General features: G+C 39.2%; 1 protein-coding gene across 1 annotated transcript in view; it reads right to left on the bottom strand.

Moving 5' to 3' along the window:
• The window catches only part of LOC132482899 (probable helicase senataxin), a 63,209-nt gene that overhangs the window by 25,884 nt on the left and 16,826 nt on the right, over positions 1-20,499 (bottom strand). Inside the window, exons 9-13 of the mRNA XM_060088169.1 lie at positions 12,179-12,278; positions 5,277-5,450; positions 2,726-2,958; positions 1,498-1,665; positions 668-818 (exon numbers count right to left, since the gene is read on the bottom strand). Of these exons, the coding sequence (XP_059944152.1) occupies positions 668-818; positions 1,498-1,665; positions 2,726-2,958; positions 5,277-5,450; positions 12,179-12,278 (826 nt within the window). The remainder of the gene's footprint in view (positions 1-667; positions 819-1,497; positions 1,666-2,725; positions 2,959-5,276; positions 5,451-12,178; positions 12,279-20,499) is intronic.

Below are 20,499 nucleotides of genomic sequence, written 5' to 3'. Positions count from 1 at the left end.
GCTCTTCAATCTGTCAACTGTAAAGACTTATCCCTGTGGTATACTTTACATCTCAACTCCTCAGCTTCTCCGCCTATAAAATGTAGATAGGTTATTTATTGCATGGTTCAGAGGATTACTCTGAGTGCTAACACATAGTGAGCACTCGGTAACCATAAGTGATGACTGCTCTAGCTTTTGTGTCACTAAACATCTACTAAGTCCCAACTGAGTGCCAGGCACTGTTCCAGGCACGGGGGTTACTACAATGAACATATTTTTAAAACCCCTTGCCTTGGTGGAGCTTGTTATATTCTAGCTAGACTGAACCATCCACGGTTCTCTGGCTTCTGGTCCTTTTTATGTACAGTAAGTTCCACCAGAGTCCTCTCCCCACTTCACTTCCTCATTGCTCTTCCAAGTTTCATCTTAGATATCATTTCCTCTAAAAGTCTTCCGTAACCCCTACACAACTGAATCAAGGGCTGCTCTAAGGTGTTTCAAACAGCACAGGGCCTGGCACAGAATAAATGCTCCAAAATATTCAGTAAACAAAGCAGTAAGTACACATGGGCCACAGCCTCAAGTAGAAAAAATGACCAGAACTGGCTTGCTCTTTGTCATTCAAAGTTACCCACACTAAACACTGAAAACAAAAACAAATGAAAAGCCCACATAAGTATCATACCTAAAGGATTCTTCTTGTCTTTACACTTCTCGTTGAATTCAAGCATAATTTTTTTTGTAAGTTCATCAACAGCTGTATTGGAAGGTGCACACACAAGGACACGGTTTTGTTTGATTTTGGCATTGGAGTTCTCATCTGAATGCCCCCTCCTCTGGTTCGACAATTTGCACCAAACAAACAAACCAAAAAACAAACAAACAATACTGATAAGCTCTATTATGCAGTGTTATAGTTCTTCTCTACTGTCACATATATTTGAAAGTTCCCCTAATAAATAGTTAAAAGTAAATAAAAGCACCTACATCTTACACTGATGTTAAAAAATTACTCTGGCTGGGAATTCCCTGGCAAACGAGTGGTTAGGACGCAGTGCTCTTACTGCCAAGGGCCCAGGTTCGATCCCCGGTCGGGGAACTAAGATCCCACATGCCGCATGGTGTGCCCAAAAAATAAAAATTAATCTGGCATAAAATTTTATCTAACTTCTCTGAGCCTTACCTTACTATCCACTTATTTTATTCAATGTTCAATCCAAAATGTAACCCAGGAATACATTCAAGATTGTCTCCTGGGATTAGCCGTGACCTATAATAAAGCCCGAAGAACACTCTTCTGGCCCTTAGTTTCACACAAGATAACATTTTCTGTTCCTTTTATTTCTTATAACCTTCTCTACCTCTGCTACCGCTTTATCTGATATAGTTCCACACAGTATCAAAAAGATACACAGAAGTGAAGGGAAAAAACGCACTTTAGTACTTATTTACACATTAGTTAAAGTAAAACAACATACTCAATTAAGGGCACAGATGCCCTTGTGCACACTCTACCTCTGTCAGTAGGTGGTACAGGAGGCCCACAATGGTTTTTGATTTTCCTGTCCCGGGTGGTCCATGAATCAGACAGATCTTGGCAACTGCTGGGGAGTGTTTCACCATGGCATATGCAGTTTCTATCGCTTTCTTTTGGTCTTCATTGAAATCTTTTAGGTAGGCAATCTATACAAAAGACACTAGTGAGAACGAGTGGTTCTTCCTGGGATGGCACAAGAGAGCGAGAGAGTGGAAGACATCTGTTTGAACTGCTGCTGACCTTTGTCAGACAGATGCTTTGGTGATGATCAGGCAAAACCCCAAAATGACCCTTAATCTAAGAACCACTTTCACTACTGGAAAGAGCTACTGATGAGTCTACAGGCCTCAGTCCACCTACAACCACAACAACTATATTTTTATTTGTGATTCTTATAAAGATGATCACAATAAACTGTTTTGTACTTTTCTTCTTTTTATTCCGTGGTTCTTCCCATTTTAGTCAATTCTCTCTTTAGACAGTAAAAACATTCCAAGACTTCCTTTCCTAACACAAGTGATACAGTCAAAACAACATGGATTTGGGGTCAGATCTGAGTCTACACCTCAGTTTCACTCAAAAGCTAGGTCTCTAAACTCCTAACCTCTCTGGGCTTCAGGCTTTGACAATCATTAAATCTGGGATTCCTTAGAGGGTGAGAACTCACTGAGAAAATGCATATGAAAGTCCTAACACAAGACAGGGGTTCAAATAGCATTCCTTTCCCTCCGCCTGTCTCTGTGTTAATTTCCTGGAACTTACACACAACTCTTACAACAATGAGAAATATGTGTTCACACAAAAATCACAACTTCGTCGTCACACTGACAACAGTACCAGTCAATGCTCCACTGATCATTCAAATGCAAAAGTCATTCCATTAAACCTCCTCTTACTCCTGTATTTAATTACCTAACAAACCGTTAAGTACGATGTTCACCTCACATTTTAATGCTGCTCTGCAAGCATATTTTCAATTCCTTTTTGGACTCTACCTTTTTTCCTGAGGTAAGCTGACTAACTTAACACAAAGAACTACTTTGCAATATTAAAGAAAACTAAGCACTAAAAACGTCACTGGGCACACATGGTGACTATGTCTTTGTTGTAGACAACAGGGAATGTGTGACAGATAAAAATAACATGCTTTAACATCTTGACATGAAATGTTCTGACTTCCCCTGTTATCAAATGACTGTCACTCACAATTCTCTCAGATGCTGTAGTTAGTAAATCTTTTGTACAGAAGTCCATGGGGTTTGGATTCAGAATGGCTCTGGCCAGTTGGTTCCGACCACTCAGCAAAGACATGGCTTTCAACTTCCTCTGTGTAGTCACCAGAGAGCTGATTACAAGACATTTCACGAATTCATTTAAATTGACTGGTAAATTATGTTGAGTCTGGATGGAAAGGGAACACTCAGATTTCCCATTACGCACTATTATCAAGAAGGAGAAAAAGCAATTTCAGTTACCAGTGAATATCAGTGTCCAGTTAAAAAGGTTATTCAGAACAAGGTGTTTTGTTAACATTTTTTTTGGGGGTATGCAGCCCTCTCTCAATGTTGTGGCCTCTCCCGTTGCAGAGCACAGGCTCCAGACACGCAGGCTCAGTGGCCATGGCTCACGGGCCTAGCCGCTCTGTGGCACATGGGGTCTTCCCAGACCGGGGCATGAACCCATGTCCCCTGCATCGGCAGGCGGACTCTCAACCACTGTGCCACCAGGGAAGCCCTGTAACATGTTTTTTATACATCATTTAAATAATTTTCTCAGTAAGTATCTACTGACTGCCTCCTAAGAACCAGGCAACGTTCTTGTCCTCTGGAGGCTTATTTTTTAGAAGAAGGGGGCAGAAAAGCAAATAAACATGTCAGGTGATGGTAAGTGCTAGGAAGAAAGCCGAGAAGGGGGATGAGGAAGTGATGAGGGTTGTGAGGGAGTGTTGTTGTAGACAGGAGAGTCAGGGGAGGTTTTCCTGATATGATATTTGAGCAGAGCCATGGCATTAAGTGAGTGAGCCATGCCCGTAACCGGGGAAAGTGGGTTACAGGCAGAGAATCAGCAACTGCAAAGACAATGGGGCAGCGAGGTGCCTGGATTATTTTCACAACAGGAAGAAGGCCAGAATGGCTAGAAGGAAAAGCAGGGAGAAGCAAGCTAGAAGACCAAGACAGTAAATGCAGCTACACTTCAGAGGGCTCTGCAGTTAACCACTCTGAACATGACTCTGAGTCAGGTCAAGAGCACAGGACAGCTCCGTGCAGGTAAGTGACACTCGCTAAGTCACACATTAAAAGAATCACTTATCGTGAAAGAAGAATAAACTGCAATGGAAAAAGCACAAGAAGACAACTTAAGAGGCTAAAATCTAGGTAAAAGTGAATGGTCACGTGGGCCAGGAGGCAGCAGGAGAGGTGGTGCTTGGATGTAGAATATATGGCCAAGGAAGATCCGACAGGACTTCCTGATGCATTAGATGGAGCGTGCGAGGGAAAGCAGGACTCAAGGATGACTCTGAGGTTTTGGGCTGAGCAACTGGAAGAATGGGATGGAGGTCCCACATGCTGAGTTGGGAAAAACCGGAGCAACAGCAGATGTCAGGCAGTAAATCAAGTGCTTCCTTTTGCAGTAGGTTTGAAATGTCTAATAATCTCCAAATGGAGACGTCAGGTAGTTGGATGCATGAGGAGTTCCGGGAAGGAGACAGAAACCATTGCTAAATCTTAGAAACAGAACTTTGGCAAATGTAACCACTTGTAAGAGTTGAAAGCACAGATGAAGCTAGATATCCCTGGTGCTCAACGCATCTTGCACAAAGAACTGAGCTCCGATCACACAATAGTGGACATGGCACACCAGTTATGATGCGGCACAATGTTAAACTCTAAGAGCTTTGTTGCTATTTTTAAGATATGATACAAAAAGGTGAAGGAATAATGATCACATATTCTCTTCCCATAACAGAGACTAAGAGAGCAGCAATGTCAAAAAGGCAGCTTGGCATATATCAAGCATGTGGACTTCGTAGTCAAACAAAATTAGGTTTCAATTCTGGACCGAGTGTTTAATACTAAGGATGTCTTTGGATATGTTACTTAACATCCCTGAACTCTGATTTCCCAATGAGCAGGGAACAAACCATTCTGTTTTGCAGGGCTCTGGGAAAAGATGATAAATGTGTACAGGAAGGACAGGGCACACTGGCTGGCACACAGTCAGTAGTCCTTAAATTCAAGCTAACATTATTTTTGTTATGCTACCTTAGGGAGAGAAGTCCCTACACCACAATGGATGGGAGTGATGAAACAGTAAACCCCTCCAGTTGCCTTACAATTAGTTCTGTGTTTGGTCTGCTCATCAATAATTAGCCCCCAAACCAAGGCTGGAATGTGATTTAACAAACAGATGGTTTGCAAACTGTCTGTTTTATAACAAACACACTGACAGATGAAGGAATTTACTAGAAGGAGAAGACATTACAAAAGAAAGCTTTAAAATCCTAAGTCTAAAGCAATACATGCTGGGCCTTTTCCAGCTGAGTCTAGAAAAACTAAAAGAGGACTCTGAATGGTAAGTAATCAACCTAGCAAATACAGTCTGGTAAACATAGAGCAAATATACATCTGGTAAATGTACAGCAAATAGAGGGCTGGTAAATGTATAGCAAATACATGGCTAGTAAAGCCTAATTTAGAGGGAGATTAAAAGATGAGCTGCTGACAGATTTCTCTTCCATGTCTCATTAGGTACTTACTGACTGAAGTGCGGCGGAACGTATGAACATAGCCACAGTAATGTTCACGGGGTACTTGCAGGCGATTTCTCTCTATATCCTTCTTCTCTCCATTTAGTCTTTCAGGGACCAAAAACACCAAATCACTTTCCTTTGGATGAAGCTGTTTAGCTAGTTCACATTCCTCAAGATAAACTATAACACAAGAAGAAGCCAGCATTTATTCTAACAGAATTATTTTACATGAGATTAAAGGATATTAAACGCTTGTACCAAGTTCAAGCAAGTATACAGCACTAGCGGACTTTGTACATACTTCAAAATGATAGTCTAAGCTAGTCAGCATTGACAAATATTGATCACACAGCATTATAAAAGTCTTCTTAAAACCTGCTACAAAGCCAAAATAGATGAAGTCATAATATTCAAAAGTAGCTAATAAATTTCTTTTCCTTGAAGTTTACCGTAGTTTTTAATCAAGGAATTTTCACTTTTGTGCCCTACTTTCAAAATCCCAAGAGAAAATCTGGAAACAGATCCATGTACACGTAAGAATTTTGAGCCTACTAGTGGCATTTCAAACAAGGGGGAAAGGACAGTCGTAAAATAAATGGGGCTGGGAAAACAGAGCAAGCTCTAAAATTAAAAAGTTCAGTACCAACTGCCAAATCCAGCAACAACATACTGAACCAAAGCACGAAGTACTAGGATTAAGTAGACTGAACTACTAAGTCAAAAAAGAATTTAAAAAATGCATCATGTAAGAAATGTCTATTTGAAGGCATCAGAGAGCAAATACAACAATGAAGAATCACTCTGTTGAGATCCAGAACAAGGTGGAGATCCGCAAGGGCCAGCCCAGTATTTTCCCTAGAAACATCTGAACTCTTCAGGGAGTGGCAGCCAGGAATTTGAGCAGTACCTGGGATAGCCTTGTACAAAAAATGAGACAAAAACTGGAGTCCAGGGCCTGCATAGATAAAGTAGGCATACTGGTAGCCCTCAAGCTTCAGGTAGGGACCATGAAGGACTACACCCAACAATGAAGGCAGCTTCAATTCACCCGAGTACTTCAGGAAAGCTCAATCCTTTAAACCGGATTAAGATGATCCCACATTGCTAGTACTCCCAGAATCCTGGCAGAAGCAAAGAAAAATCCTCTCTGGAAGAGGACATCGTATCATCCTAGGCCCCTGATTATTTTTTAAATAACTTTCCAAAGACAATGACCAACATATTAGAAATAAGCAAAGCACCAGGAGAGAATACATGAACTAGTAGAATCAACAAACAAACAAAAAAGGGCTGCACAAGGCACTACACAGAGTACAGTCCTTGAATTGGTTCTAGGACTCCCGCAGGCACCAAAATCCTCAGATGCTCATGTCCCTTATGTAAAATGGCGTAGTATTTGCATATAACCCACGCACATCCTCCAGTACACTTTAAATCATCTCTAGATTACTTATACTACCTAATAAAATGCAAACGCTATGGACATAGTTGTAAATCCAACATAAGTGGTATGTAAATAGGTGCTGGTGCATAGCAAACATGTTTTTCTGGAATTTTTTTCCATGAATATTTTCAATCCACGCTTGAATCTGATGATGCAAATCCCGCAAATACAGAGGACCAACTGTATGTCTTACACAGTTTAAAATATAGAGTTAAAATACGTAACAATAATAATATACAAAGTGGAACACATAAACAGGGTTAAAGTTTTTAAGATTTTGCCTTATCTATGGAGACACTTAAAGTATCGATGAAATCTGTAAAGTTTGAATCATGTACACTCTAAGTTTTCACCTGAACTACTAAATGGCAAAAGAGGTAAAAGTTGATGTATAATTTCCAAACTAAAAGAAAAGAAAAAAATGAATGGTTCAAAGGTCTCACATATATGTAAAGAGTACACTCTAGTTCTATCAGTTTTTTCTTTATATATTTTATTAGGTATTCAAAATGGTCCTATCTTCTGTTCACTGAACTTGCTATCATTGTGAAATACTCGCTTTTAATCTCAAATAATGCTCTTCTGCCGTAAAGTCTATTTAGTCTGGTATTAACAGAGCAAAACAAGTTTCTTTTAGTTGGGTTTGCATGAGTAGCTTTCTCCAATCTTCCTCTTCTAACCTTTCTGTATCCTTATGTTTACATGTATTACTTGTAAACAGCATATAACATGCCAATACTGATCTTGAAATAACTTTTTCTACCCAAAGATACTAAGGCTACTTAGAAAATTGAAAGCTCACATACAGGATAAAACATATAGATGGTATCGGTTGTATCAGGTAGCAAGAAAGCTCTCAAAGACTAGTAGGGTCCTGTCTAAAGGGCTCAGGAGCCAACTTGAAGAAACCAATTACAAAGACTTGAAACAAGTGTATTTAAGTCCATGTGTTCATAACGAAAAAACATTTTTTTTAAAGTTCACTGGTCAACCCAGCACTTGCAGAGAATTAAGTCATTATTTTGAAAACTGGTCAGGAGTCAAGTATCAATACTTATTCTACCCTTCTTTATAAAGTATACTACTGAGTAATCAAATAAAATGGAGCACTTTTTCTTTATAGAACTACAATAGCAAATACATGAAGAAATGATCAAATAAAAATATCACCATTTTGTATCCTTTAGTAAGATAATTAATCAAGGCATTAAGGATCAATGGTTATAAGTATTACAAAAAGAGAAATTAGAGATCAAGCACCTCCTGATAAAGGAACACACCAACCTCAGCTATGAACTAGTTTTGCCAAAAATATTAGGTCAAATGAAACTGATCAAGCCTCTAGATCCAACTATCAATTTACAAAAAGTACAAAGGACTGAAAAACATACTAAACACCACCAGGGGGATGCTATCAGCAAGACACAGACACAGACCCTGTAATTCTACAGTGTCAACAACACAATTTCTTCAACAAATAAATTACAAAGGAGGGGGGAAATCCATGAAGGAGACAATTATAATTGAAGAAGACATATTAACAATGTCAATGAGTGGACCTAACTTGGATCTTAATTCAAGCAGGCTGAAATAAATTGTTCTTTATGAGGAAACTGAAAACTTGAACACTGTCTAGCTATCTAATATTAAGAAATCATGGTTAATACTTTAGCAACAAAATAATGTTTTACTATGAATTTTTAGGTCCATCTCTATTAGAGATAGTCACTTAAATAATTACAAATGACACCAAAAGAAAAAAATCTAACCAATGATGATCTGCAAAACCTCTCCCTAGAAAACTGTAAAACATTACTGAAAGTAAACCTAAATAACTGACAGTATGTATTGTATTCAAATCAGTATTAGAAAGATGCCAATTCCTAACAAATGTCCACATCTTTTTTTCTCTAAAACTTACATGGTAATGCAAAGGGACAAGAATAGCCAACGTACTCTTAAGGCCAAACAAGGTAAGCAGACTTGCTCATTAATGTTTATAATAAAGCTTAATTAAGTAAAATTAAGCAACGTGATATGGGCAGAAAGGTAGGCAAATGATCCAACAAAGAAGAAAGGAGCCCAGAAAAAGGTCAGTGCATTAAATGGACATTAGATTTGTAACAAATATGACACTGCAGACCATGGAGAAAGGATAATCTTTTCAATAAATACTACTGCGGTAATTACATCTCCATTAGGGAAAAAAATGAAACATGGCCCCTACATCTTACTCGTGTACAAAATCCATTCCTGGTCGGCAAAACAGCGAAGCCTCTAGAAAAGGGATTGGCAAACTTTCTGTAAAGAGCCAGATTTTTCTTTGCCGGCTACACATGATGTCTGTTGCATATTCATCATCATCTTTTTTTCAAAACCTTAAAAAAATGTAAGAACCTTACTCTTGGGCAGTATAAAAACAGGATACAGGGTAGATCTGCAAGCTGTGGTTTGCTGACACCTGTTCTAGATGTTAAGATAATATATTTATGACCTGCAGCAGGGAAAGGTTTCTTAAATGAGGCACAGACCATTAACCATAAAAAAATACACAGATGCATTTGTTATGTTAAAAAATAAAGTCTAAACAAGAATAAAATAAGAATTTTAAAGACATCACTAAGAGAGTCATAATGCATGCCAAAGTGGGAGAATGGTTTATATCCAGATTACATAAAGAACTTGCTACAAATCAGTAAGGAAAAGACAACTAACAGAAAATGAACAAGAGTCTTTAATTTAATAGGTGCTTCCCCAGAGAGGTTACTTGAGCATCTACTAAATATATGAGAAGGTGCTCAATCTCACTGATAGCCAGGATATTACAAAATAAAACCACAAATGGCCATCAGTACACGCACACTACAACGGCTAAAATGAACAGCACAATCAACACAAATGTGTTGGCAGAGACATGGAGCAACGTGACTTCCATACGCTGGTGGGGCATGTCATTCTGCATGACTAGCTGGGCATTATCTACTCATGTTAAGCTCACGCATAATACCCTGAGACTCTGAGACCCACTTCAGGAGACAGACTCCACAAAAATGCCCTCACATAACACGAAGAGACACATGAATGATCATAGTAGCATTATTCATAAAATGTTGTGTGTAGAAGAAGGCCTGAGGCTGCTATCATTAGAAAGGCCTGCTTACAAGGTTGGCCCCCCTTGGAATCTGGGAACTTGGTTTTCCAGACAGCTCTCATCATTTGCTGATGACAATGGCTCACTGTACCTTACCTGTTTGCCAAATTTTTTCTCTACAGCTTATGTCAAACACCCACTTTACTTGTGAAAATCATGAATGTGGGCTAGGCAGAGGGTGTTTTAGGCACTGGGTCTCTAAGCTTCCCCGGCAGATAATGTGTCACATGGGTTGTTGCAGCCCACTACTGGGAAAATTAAGTGTGTCCTGTGTGACTTCGCTGGGAAATGACTCTTGGAATCTTGCTCCTGGTTTCCTTTTTCCCTTTGCTGATTTTGCTTTGTATCCTCTTGCCATAGTAAGTCACAGCCATGAGCATGAATATAATTCCTGTGAGTCCTCCTAGTGAATCACTGAACGTGGGCATGGGCTTGGGGAGCCCTGACACACAGGCCTAAACTGCTGAAAAAAATGTCCATTAACGGGAGTTCTCTGGCGATCCAGTGGTTAGGACTCGGCGCTTTCACTGCTGTGGCCCGGGTTCAATCCCTGGTCGGGGAACTAAGATCCCACAAGCCGCATGGCACTGCCAAAAAAACTTCTTAAAAATAATAATAATAAAAATGTCCATCAACAGTAAAATGGTGACACAGTCACATATTGAAATACCACCACAGCAATGAAAAAATACCAAAGATGCACACAAAATTGATGAATTACGAAGACATGTTACATGAAAGAAGTCAGACACAAGAGTAAATGCTATGTGATTCTATCATACCATCAAGATAAATGGCTGATAAATCAGTGATTTAAATATTAGAAAGAAATATAAAACTACTACAAGAAAATATGGAAGTATTTATCTGATTTCTAAAACCAACTGAACAGTAAAGAAATAAATACGGTATTTTTGAACATGTGAAGATAAAAATTGTCTGCCTCAAAAACTGCATGTGAAACTGAACAGCAAATAATGAAATTGAAAAAAAAATAACAATGCATACAAGTAAGAAAATAACCTCCTTAAGAGAAAAAAAAGGACAAAAGGCATGAACAGACAATTATCCATCCACCCCGCAAGAATACAAAAGACCAATAAAGATTTGAGGACAAAAACTACAACTTCAAATGAGATACATGTTCCATATAAAACTGGGGGATAAGTTTAAACTAGCAAATGAGAAGAGATGCATTCTTACATTCTTATGTCAGAAGTGAAAATGGTATTCTTTTTGGTAGACAGAGGCAATATGAACCGAAAGTCTTAAAATGCACACACTGTTTGATCTAGCAAAGGGATTTTTTCAGTGTAACAGTAAAAAACCGTAAGTAATGTACATGTCTAACTAGAAATTACTGGTTAAATAGAACTATGGAATACGCTTACAATGGAATAACTACAAACACTGAACATGCTATTATTATTTATCTCTGAAAAGACATTTATAATAGACTAAATGAAAATAAGTCAAATGTAAGCTTCACGAAGGTGGAATTTTATGTTTTCATCACAGCTACATACCTAGCATCTAGAATCATACACTATCAGGTAGTATAAAGTCAGTAAATATTTGCTGAATAAATACATGAAAGAAGTCACTTAGGTAAAATAACCCTACCCACCCCGCCTTCACTCAGATGAATAGGAAGTCTAGCAGTAAGATATACACTACTATGTTCATAAGATGATCTCTGAATGATGGGAACTGTGAGTGATGTTTATTTTACTATTGGCTAATGTTATCTGAATATTCTACAGTGAACATATAATACCTTTCCCCCCAAATATATGTACACGCTTTTTTTCTTATGTGAATTTATGGAGTGGGATGGACTGCAAGGGGGAAGGAGGCAGATGGATAATTTATATTTTTTATTTTAAAGGGTTCTAAATGCTTGGTTTATTTATAACTAAGATATAACTGTGACACATGCTCCAGACAACTCATGAAGTGAGAGCAGAGACGGCAGAGAGATTTACTCAGAATCTGTACGCACGATCATGTCAACATCCCCTCCACCCCCGCCAGTCAAACTCCCTCACTCACCTTCTCTCTCCCTTGCCCAGCATCTAGGGACACTTTGGCCTGTGGTATTCTGCTAGCACAATGGTTAAAACCATGAATTTTATAACTGTCCCAGTAATTATCCTCATTAAGTAAAGACTTTAAACATATTCTTTGTAAGAGCTTACAAATTGACCTTAGGAAACCTATATCCCAGAAACTTCAAGCAATTATTATGTTCCCTCAAATAGCAATCTCCAATTATTATATGATAGAGCCCAAGTTACGTAAGGAAGAACTTACCCACAAACTCCCAGTATTTTTTATAATCAGCAGGAAATTTTCGTAAATGCAACTGATGGAATTTCTCTTTGTTTGGAGAGCTGATCCATTCCTGTGCCACCTACGCAAAGCAAAAAAAAGCAACTTAAGAAAGCAAAAACATCTGAAAAGCCAATGTTAAACAGCAAAATTTTCCAAAGTAAGCAACCATAAAATCCAGAACCTAGAACTCCTGTGTGACACAAACATTAAAAATTAATTTGGGACTTCTGGTTTCCAGCTTGGCATGTAAGGAACTTAGAAGTCACCACTCCATCCTAACAAGTAAAAAGAGACAAAAAGGTGGATACAGACAATCACAACTTGCCAGCGCAGAAAACTCTTAAGTAGAAACCTCCATGCCAGGAGGAAATCCTGAACTGGATGCGACAAACTGTTGGAGGCTCAGCATGACCTCTCTTAAAAACTCTAGGGGGACCCAGTCATAAGTGGGACTCCACACTTTGGTGAGTCTTACCTCTAGGAGCTCGAACAGGCCCTCACAGTGAACACTGGAGAAAATTCCCTGTGTGCTTCCAGCGGGGGTGGGGGGTTGGTGGGGACTGGGGTAAAGGAACCATTGTGAAATACACCAGAACATTCTTGACCTTCTTAACAAGGCCTGATCTATGAGAAGCTATTTTACCGGAGTCAAACTTGCTGGGATTTCATCAGAGCTTAACCTACTTGAGGGAAGAAAACCAGCTCCAGCCCATTCTAACCATCCTGTCTCACCCAAGGAGGTGGGGGGAAACTAAGAAGCATGTGGTGTAAAGTTCTTAGTCCAGAGGCAAAGGCTCACTAAAAGAGTGACACCTTATCACAGGACTATGGAATGGTTTTCCTTCCCCCATACCTCATTTCTATATCACTAAAAGCCTATTTACTGCTGTTCCTTTTATTTAGTAGATTACGTCTGCCTTGCAACAAAGAATTACAAGGCATACTCAAAGGCAAAAAAAAAAAAAAAACACAGTTTGCACAGAATAAAGAAGCACTAAAACCCGTCAGATATGGCAGGAATACTGGAATTATCAGACCAGGATTTTTTTTAAACTATAGTTAATATACTAAGAGTTTAATGAAAAAAGGAGGCCATGAAATAATAGATGGGTAATGTAATGAATGAGATGTAAAGTAGAAAGAATCAAAAGGTAATGCCAGAGATCAAAAACACTGTAACAGAAATGAAGGATGCCTCTGATGGCCTCATTAGTACACTGGACATTGCTGAGGAAACAATCTCTGAGCTTAAGGCTACAGCAATAGAAGCTACCAAAGCTGAAAAGCAAGGAGAAAAAAAATGGGTTAAAAAAAACACACCCCAGAATATCCAAGACTGTGAGATAATGACAAAAGATGCAGCATACACATAATGGAGATACAAGAAGAAGAGAGAGAGAAAAAGAAGCAGTATTTGAGGTATAATGACTCAGTTTTCGAAAATTAACATCAGACACCAAACCACAGATCCAGGAAGCTCCAAGACCAAGCAGAATAAATGCCAGAAACTACACCTAGGCATATCATATTCAACCTTCAGGAATATGAAATATCAAAGATAAAGGAAAAAATCATGAAAGAAGCGTGTGGGAAAAAACACCTTATCTATAGAGGAGGAAGGATAAGAATTACATCTAACTTCTCCTCAGAAACCATGCAAGCAAGGAGAGAGTAGTGAAATATTTAGACTGCTGAGAGAAAAAATCCTACCAACCTAGAATTCGGAATCCTGAAAAATTATCCTTTAAAAGTGAAGGAGAAGGGCTTCCCTAGTGGCACAGTGGTTAAGAATCTGCCTGCCAACACAAGGGACACAGGTTCGATCCCTGGTCCAGGAAGATCTCACATGCCACGGAGCAACTAAGCCCGTGAGACACAACTACTGAGCCCGCATGCCACAACTACTGAAGCCCACATGCCTAGAGCCCGTGCTCCATAACAAGAGAAGCCACTGCAATGAGAAGCCCGCACACCGCAAAGAGTAGCCCCTGCTTGCTGCAACTAGAGGAAGCCTGTGCAAAGCAATGAAGACCCAATGCAGCCAAAAATAAATAAACTAAATTTATTTAAAAAAGAAAAAAAAATAACTCAACAGTAAGAAAACAGACAACCTGATGAAAAAGATGTGCAAAAGGCCTGGACAGACACCTCACCAAAGTAGATATACAGACCGTAAATTAGTATATGAAAAAATGCTCCGTATCTTATGTCATCAAAGGAATGAAAATTAAAACAACAAGAAACTATTACACACGTATTAGAATGGCCAAAATCTGGGGCACTGACAGGACCAAATGCTGACGGGGATGTGGAACAGTAGGAACTCTCATTTATTGCTCCTGGGAATGTAAAATGGAACCATCACCTTTTTTTTTCTTTTTTTTTTGCTGAGCCACGTGGCTTGTGGGATTTAGTTCCCTGATCAGGGATCGAACCTGTGCCCCCTGCAAGTGGAAGTGCAGAGTCCTAACCACTGGACCACCAGGAAATTCCCAAGATGGTACCACCACTTTGGAAGACTGTTCGGTGGTTTCCTATGAAACTAAACATATTCTTACTGTAGGATCCAGCAATAGTGCCCTCACTATTTATCCAAATGAACTGAAAACTTATATTTACGTTAAAAACCTGCACATGGATATTTATAGCAGCTTTATTCATAACTGCCTAAACTTGGAAGCAACCAAGATGCCCTTCAGTGGGTGAACGGATAAACCAACTATGGTACAACCAGACAATGGAATATTATTTAGTGCTAAAAAGAAATGAGCTATGAAGCCATGGAAAGACACAGAAGGACCTGAAATGCACATTACTAAGTGAAAGAAGCCAATCTGGAAAGGCTACATACTGTGTGATTCCAACTATTTGACATGCTTGGGAAAGCAAACTATGGAGACAGTAAAAGGATGAGTGATTGCCAGGGTTGAGACTGTGAAGGGGTGAACAGGCAGAGCAGAGAGGATTTTTAGGGCAGTGAAAGTACTCTGATATTAAAGGACTGATACATGTCATTATACGTTTGTCCGAACCCTTAGAATATACAAATCAAGAGTGAACCCTAATGAAAACTATGGACTCTGGGTGGTAATGACGTGTCAATGTACGTTCATCAGTTGTACAAATGTACTACACTGGTAGGGGATGTTGACAATGGGGGATGCTATGCAGAGTTTCTCTAGCTCGCTGCAACTAGAGAAAGCCTGTGTGCATCAACCAAGACCCAACCCAGCCAAAAATGAATAACATAAATTTCTATATATATTAAAAAAAGATAAGTACTGAGTACTATCTCCAAAATTTACGCCCAATGAATTCACTTCTCTTTATTTCCATAGCTACCACCTAGATCAAGCTACCATCATCTTTCTCCTGGGCTATTATAATAGCCCCCGACAGGTCTACTGCATCTATGCTTACCTTTCTACAGTTATTCTCTAATGAGCAACTAAGAATGTTTTCTTTAAAACAAAAAAGTAAACTACTACATATTGCTACTCCCCCAGCCTAAACACCAACCAACTAAAAATCCTCCAACATCTTCTCACTGTACTGAGAATGAAACCCCGACCTGCACTTACAGGGTTGTATACCATCCAGCTCTTGACTGATTTCTGCAATCTTACTTCATTTCCCTTTACCTCTAAGTTACCTCACTCCAGTCACATCAGTCTAATCTCTTTGCTCACATATGCTCAGTTAGGCCTACCTCAAAGCATTATAGTCTTGACCCTCCCCCCTCCTCTGCACAAAACCCTCCTCTCCTGGCTCTCAGCCCGATCTCAAAAGCAGCCTCCCAATGTCGCTCATCATATCAACCTGTTTTGTTTCCTTCACAGAACAAAGTATACCTGGAAATTAGCTAAAAAACGGTGCACTCTCCCTATAAGGGGTGTGGGCACTAAGAATCACAGCTGGTACTCCAGAAGGGCCCCCTTTCTGCCTGCTCCTTGTCTACACAACCTAAAAAGCTCCTGCCAATTACACTCTGCATATACGTGCATGCACACACAGGTAACCGAAGGGGACTGCAGACAGAGCCAGCAAACCAAAACTTTAAGACAATAAAGTATTTGCCAAAACTGACCAAAAAAATTGGTCCCTGTCAAAATAGTGCACATTATCTAATACTTTTGTGTGTTAAACGTAAGGATTAAAAACTAATATATCCTCTATCAGTCACATCAGTACACAAAAGACTCATATTTCTTTTTTTTCCCCACACACACTGTATTTTGTTTTTACAAGAGATAAACTGACACCAAGCATTGCAAATGGATGACCACAACAAAAGCAACAACGATTGCAACTACCAAACACGAAACAGACTCATACTATGTCATAATATTGACATTCAGTCCAGGAATCCTCCACTGTAACAGCTCCTTTACTTTGCTGTGAAAATTGATTTGTATACTTTTTGCCTCTGAATCCTGTGGGATTTTTTTTTTTATTCAAGAGACTCATATTTCTAAAAGTTGAATTTGCTCGTTTGCCCTTTGGGGCAAGGGATAATTCTACGCAATGTCATTGCATTCCACCTGCAATAAGACATAAGAACTGGATAACCAAACACTGTGTTTCATGTCCTAAATAGGATACCAACCACATTTCTGTCAAAGGACTCTAAACACACTTCAGCATTCCATTAACAAACAATATTATGAAGTCAAATTACATCCAAATAAGGATAAGAAGCCTTGGACCAAGACTGTGGTTGATGCCACAGTCTCTGGCTTATAAGAAAGAATAAACATTAAAAGTAATCAAGGTATCTGAGAATTATCTGGCAGTTCAGTTGTTAGTGCTTTCACTGCTGAGGGCCCAGGTTCAATCCCTGGTCAGGGAACTAAGATCCCACAAGCCACACGTTACAGTGGGGAAAAAAAAAAGGAATCAAGGTATATTAATAATACCATTAATAAATGTTGGACTATATAAACTAGAAATGCTAAAACAATGCTGTTTCACTACATGGTTAAAGAAAAAGAACAAGATTGCAAAAATAAGAAAAAAAGAACAAGATAAAACTTCATGGTAAAGATGACAGATTGAACACAGGCATTTCCTTTCATTCCCCTGAAACCCCACTAAAACACCCAAGGGATTTTTCACAACAGGATTAGTTCATTAGGATGAAGAGAACAGAAGACGAGGCAAGAGTATCAAAATCTGGGAAGCTGGTAAGCAGATGGATGAATGGTTAACTAACTCAGCAAGTCCAAGAAGCTGAACTCTAAGAAGGAAGCATCTGACATACACCTCTAGAAGGAGGAGTGCTGAAGGGAGACTGTCCATCCCTGTTCCTAGCAAAAAGCTAGAGTGGTTTCACTTCTATAAAGTGTGACCGTCTCTGCCTGTGGGGCAGCAGACAGAGAGGGGATGCTGTACTTAAAAAAAAGGTGGGGGGGCGTCCCTGGTGGTACAGTGTTTAGGCATCTGCCTGCCAATGCAGGGGACACGGGTTTGATCCCTGGTCCGGGAGGATCCCACGTGCCGCAGAGCAACTAAGCCCGTGCGCTACAACCACTGAGCCTGCGCTCTGGAGTCTGTGAGCCACAACTACTGAAGCCCTCGCCACAACTAGAGAAAAGCCCGCGTTCAGCAACGAAGACGCAATGCAGCCAAAAATAAAACAAATAATTTAAAAAATAAAATAAAATAATTTTTAAACAGGGAATTAAGCAAATGTTTATATACTGAATGCCTGGACCTTTCCCTCTGCCCCCACCCTCACCCCACAGTCAGCTCCCCATCAAGCCTATGCTTTCCAGGCAATCGATCTGAAGATTCTTCTTGGGGAAATCTGACCTCACTAAGAGGGGGAAAAAAAGACTAAAAACAGTGACATGAGGGTGGGGATGAGGCTTCCCAATAAAATGCCAAATGGTCAACAAGCCTATCCCTTTCACTCAGAGCTTCTAATCTGTTTTAAAATCTTACATGTAACAAAATATAGATTATAACTATACCTAAGCATATAATCTTAATATAAAGAATGAAACTAATTTGGATTTCACCATGTGATGGTGTCCTTCAGATCACATTTGACTTCCACAGTGCAAATAATAAAGGACCATTTTAGTAAAAGTATCTCTTTTCCTAAGCACCTCTTTTGACCTGTCATTATTTAAATGCATCCTCTTTTCTTATAGCATTAAAAAGTTGAGATATATTTCACAATATAGAATTCACTACTTTAAAGTGTGCACACTACAGTGTGTTTTTGGTACATTCACTATTTTGTGTAACCATCACCATTATCTAATTCCAGAACATTCCCACCATCCCAAAACAAGCCTTATACCTATTAGCAGTCAGTCCTAATTCCCACACCCCTCCCTCACCCATCCCCTGGCGACTACTAATCCACTTTCTGTCTCTACGGATTTGCCTATTCTGGGAAATTCATATAAATGGAATTACACAATGTGTGGCCTTCTGTACCTGGCTTCTTTCACTTAGCATAATATTTTCCAGGTTCATCAAAGAACAGGTAAAAGTACATATAATGGGTCATTCCTTTTAATAGTAGACTAATATTCCATTGTAGGCATATACCATGTTTTGTTTACCCATTCATCTCCTGATGGACATCTCGGCTGTTTACAACTTTTGGCTTTTATGAACAATGCTCCAATCTGCTTGTTAGTATTCTGTTCTTAAATGTGAGTAAACCACCAAAAATCATTAGACATGTGAAGAAAGGAGTTAACATGAAAGGTCTGTAGACACTAAAATGAATAGGAAAAAAGCAACTGGGAAAACAGGGACAATGAAAAGAGAAGAAAACTTTCAACTAACTTTAAACTTATCATTAATTAACTTCAGGTAAAAAATACTGTGCACATGAAGAAAGCACACAATCCTATAAAAAGGAATAATGAGAGGACAAGAGTACTGTGAAACTAAAAATATGCTCAAAAATTTTTCAATAGACTTGGATGCTGAGAAAGTCTCCAAGGAAGGAGAATGACGATGACAACAACAAAGACAGAGATGGCAAAATAGAAAGAAATTTTAAGACATGCAAAGTTTCAAAATTTATCTCCTACACATTCTTTTCTCAGGAAGCTTGAAGGATGTGACTTACTAAAATGAGAGGGTGACAAAAACAGACAACCCTGGGTACAGGAGACAAAGTTCCAACACAGGAAAGAAGGAAATGCAAGCCCTAAGATGAGGATGGTGAGCATTTCAGGTTAACCATCCTAAACCAAGAAGATGAAATTTATCAACTATCTGATGTGCCTGATCATACTGAGAGACCTAAACATCCAAGAGACAGCCTGAAGCTAAATTAGTAATAAGTACATAGAAAATTATGTAAACAATAAATCCAAAGAAAGAGAAAGCAAAGAGTTGGAAACGAAAAGTAGTTACAGCTACCCCGACTTTGTAGTGGAAACTTTTTTTTTAAATTCAAAGACCTTATTCTCTTTTGTTTAAATTAATTTATTTTTGCTGTGTTGGGTCTTCGTTTCTGTGCGAGGGCTTTCTCTAGTTGTAGCAAGTGGGGGCTACTCTTCATCGCAGTGTGCAGGCCTCTCACTATCGCGGCCTCTCTTGTTGGGGAGCACAGGCTCCAGACACGCAGGCTCAGTACTTGTGGCTCACGGGCATAGCTGCTCCATGGCATGTGGGATCCTCCCAGACCAGGGCTCGAACCTGTGACCCCTGAATTAGCAGGCAGATTCTCAACCACTGCGCCACCAGGGAAGCCCAGTGGACACCTTTTATATCGTCAAAATAATAACAAATACTGACCTAAAAATTACAAAACTACTCCATAGTGAGGATGGGGAAACAGGAGAGGTGTGTGTGAACACAGGGCTGGGAAGAGAGGGTACTTCCTGTAGTGGGTAATTACAGAAAATGTCTAGTACTGAAAAATTAACAAGTCAAAATAGTGGCATGTTATTTAGAAATATGGAAGTAAATAACAAAAGGATCCCTCAAGGATCAAAAATAATTACTTGGGGAGGTGAGAGTGGCTGATTTTTTTTTTATAATGGGCCTTCCACAAGTATTTGACTATCTTAAACTTTGTGTATATACAAACGGAACTTGCGCTCATTCTGTTTTGAAAAGGTTCTGGCTACAGAAATGTGCTGAAGGAAGAAATCTTAAAGATAAACATATAAATACTTCTGAACTAAGGGAAAAATAAAATCACAAATGTGTCCTAAATTTAAGGGCTATGAATGGCTTCTAAGCGATTTGGTGTTTTCTGGAAAGGATAAACGTTCAAGAAAAAAATAAGCTCCAAGATGAAGAAAATCTCTGTATATTCCCCAGCT

Source organism: Mesoplodon densirostris, chromosome Y (genome assembly GCF_025265405.1).
Source record: "Mesoplodon densirostris isolate mMesDen1 chromosome Y, mMesDen1 primary haplotype, whole genome shotgun sequence".
Lineage (NCBI taxonomy): Eukaryota > Metazoa > Chordata > Mammalia > Artiodactyla > Ziphiidae > Mesoplodon > Mesoplodon densirostris.
The sequence above is the reverse complement of the archived record's forward strand: the minus strand, read 5'-3'. Positions and strand labels throughout refer to the sequence as shown.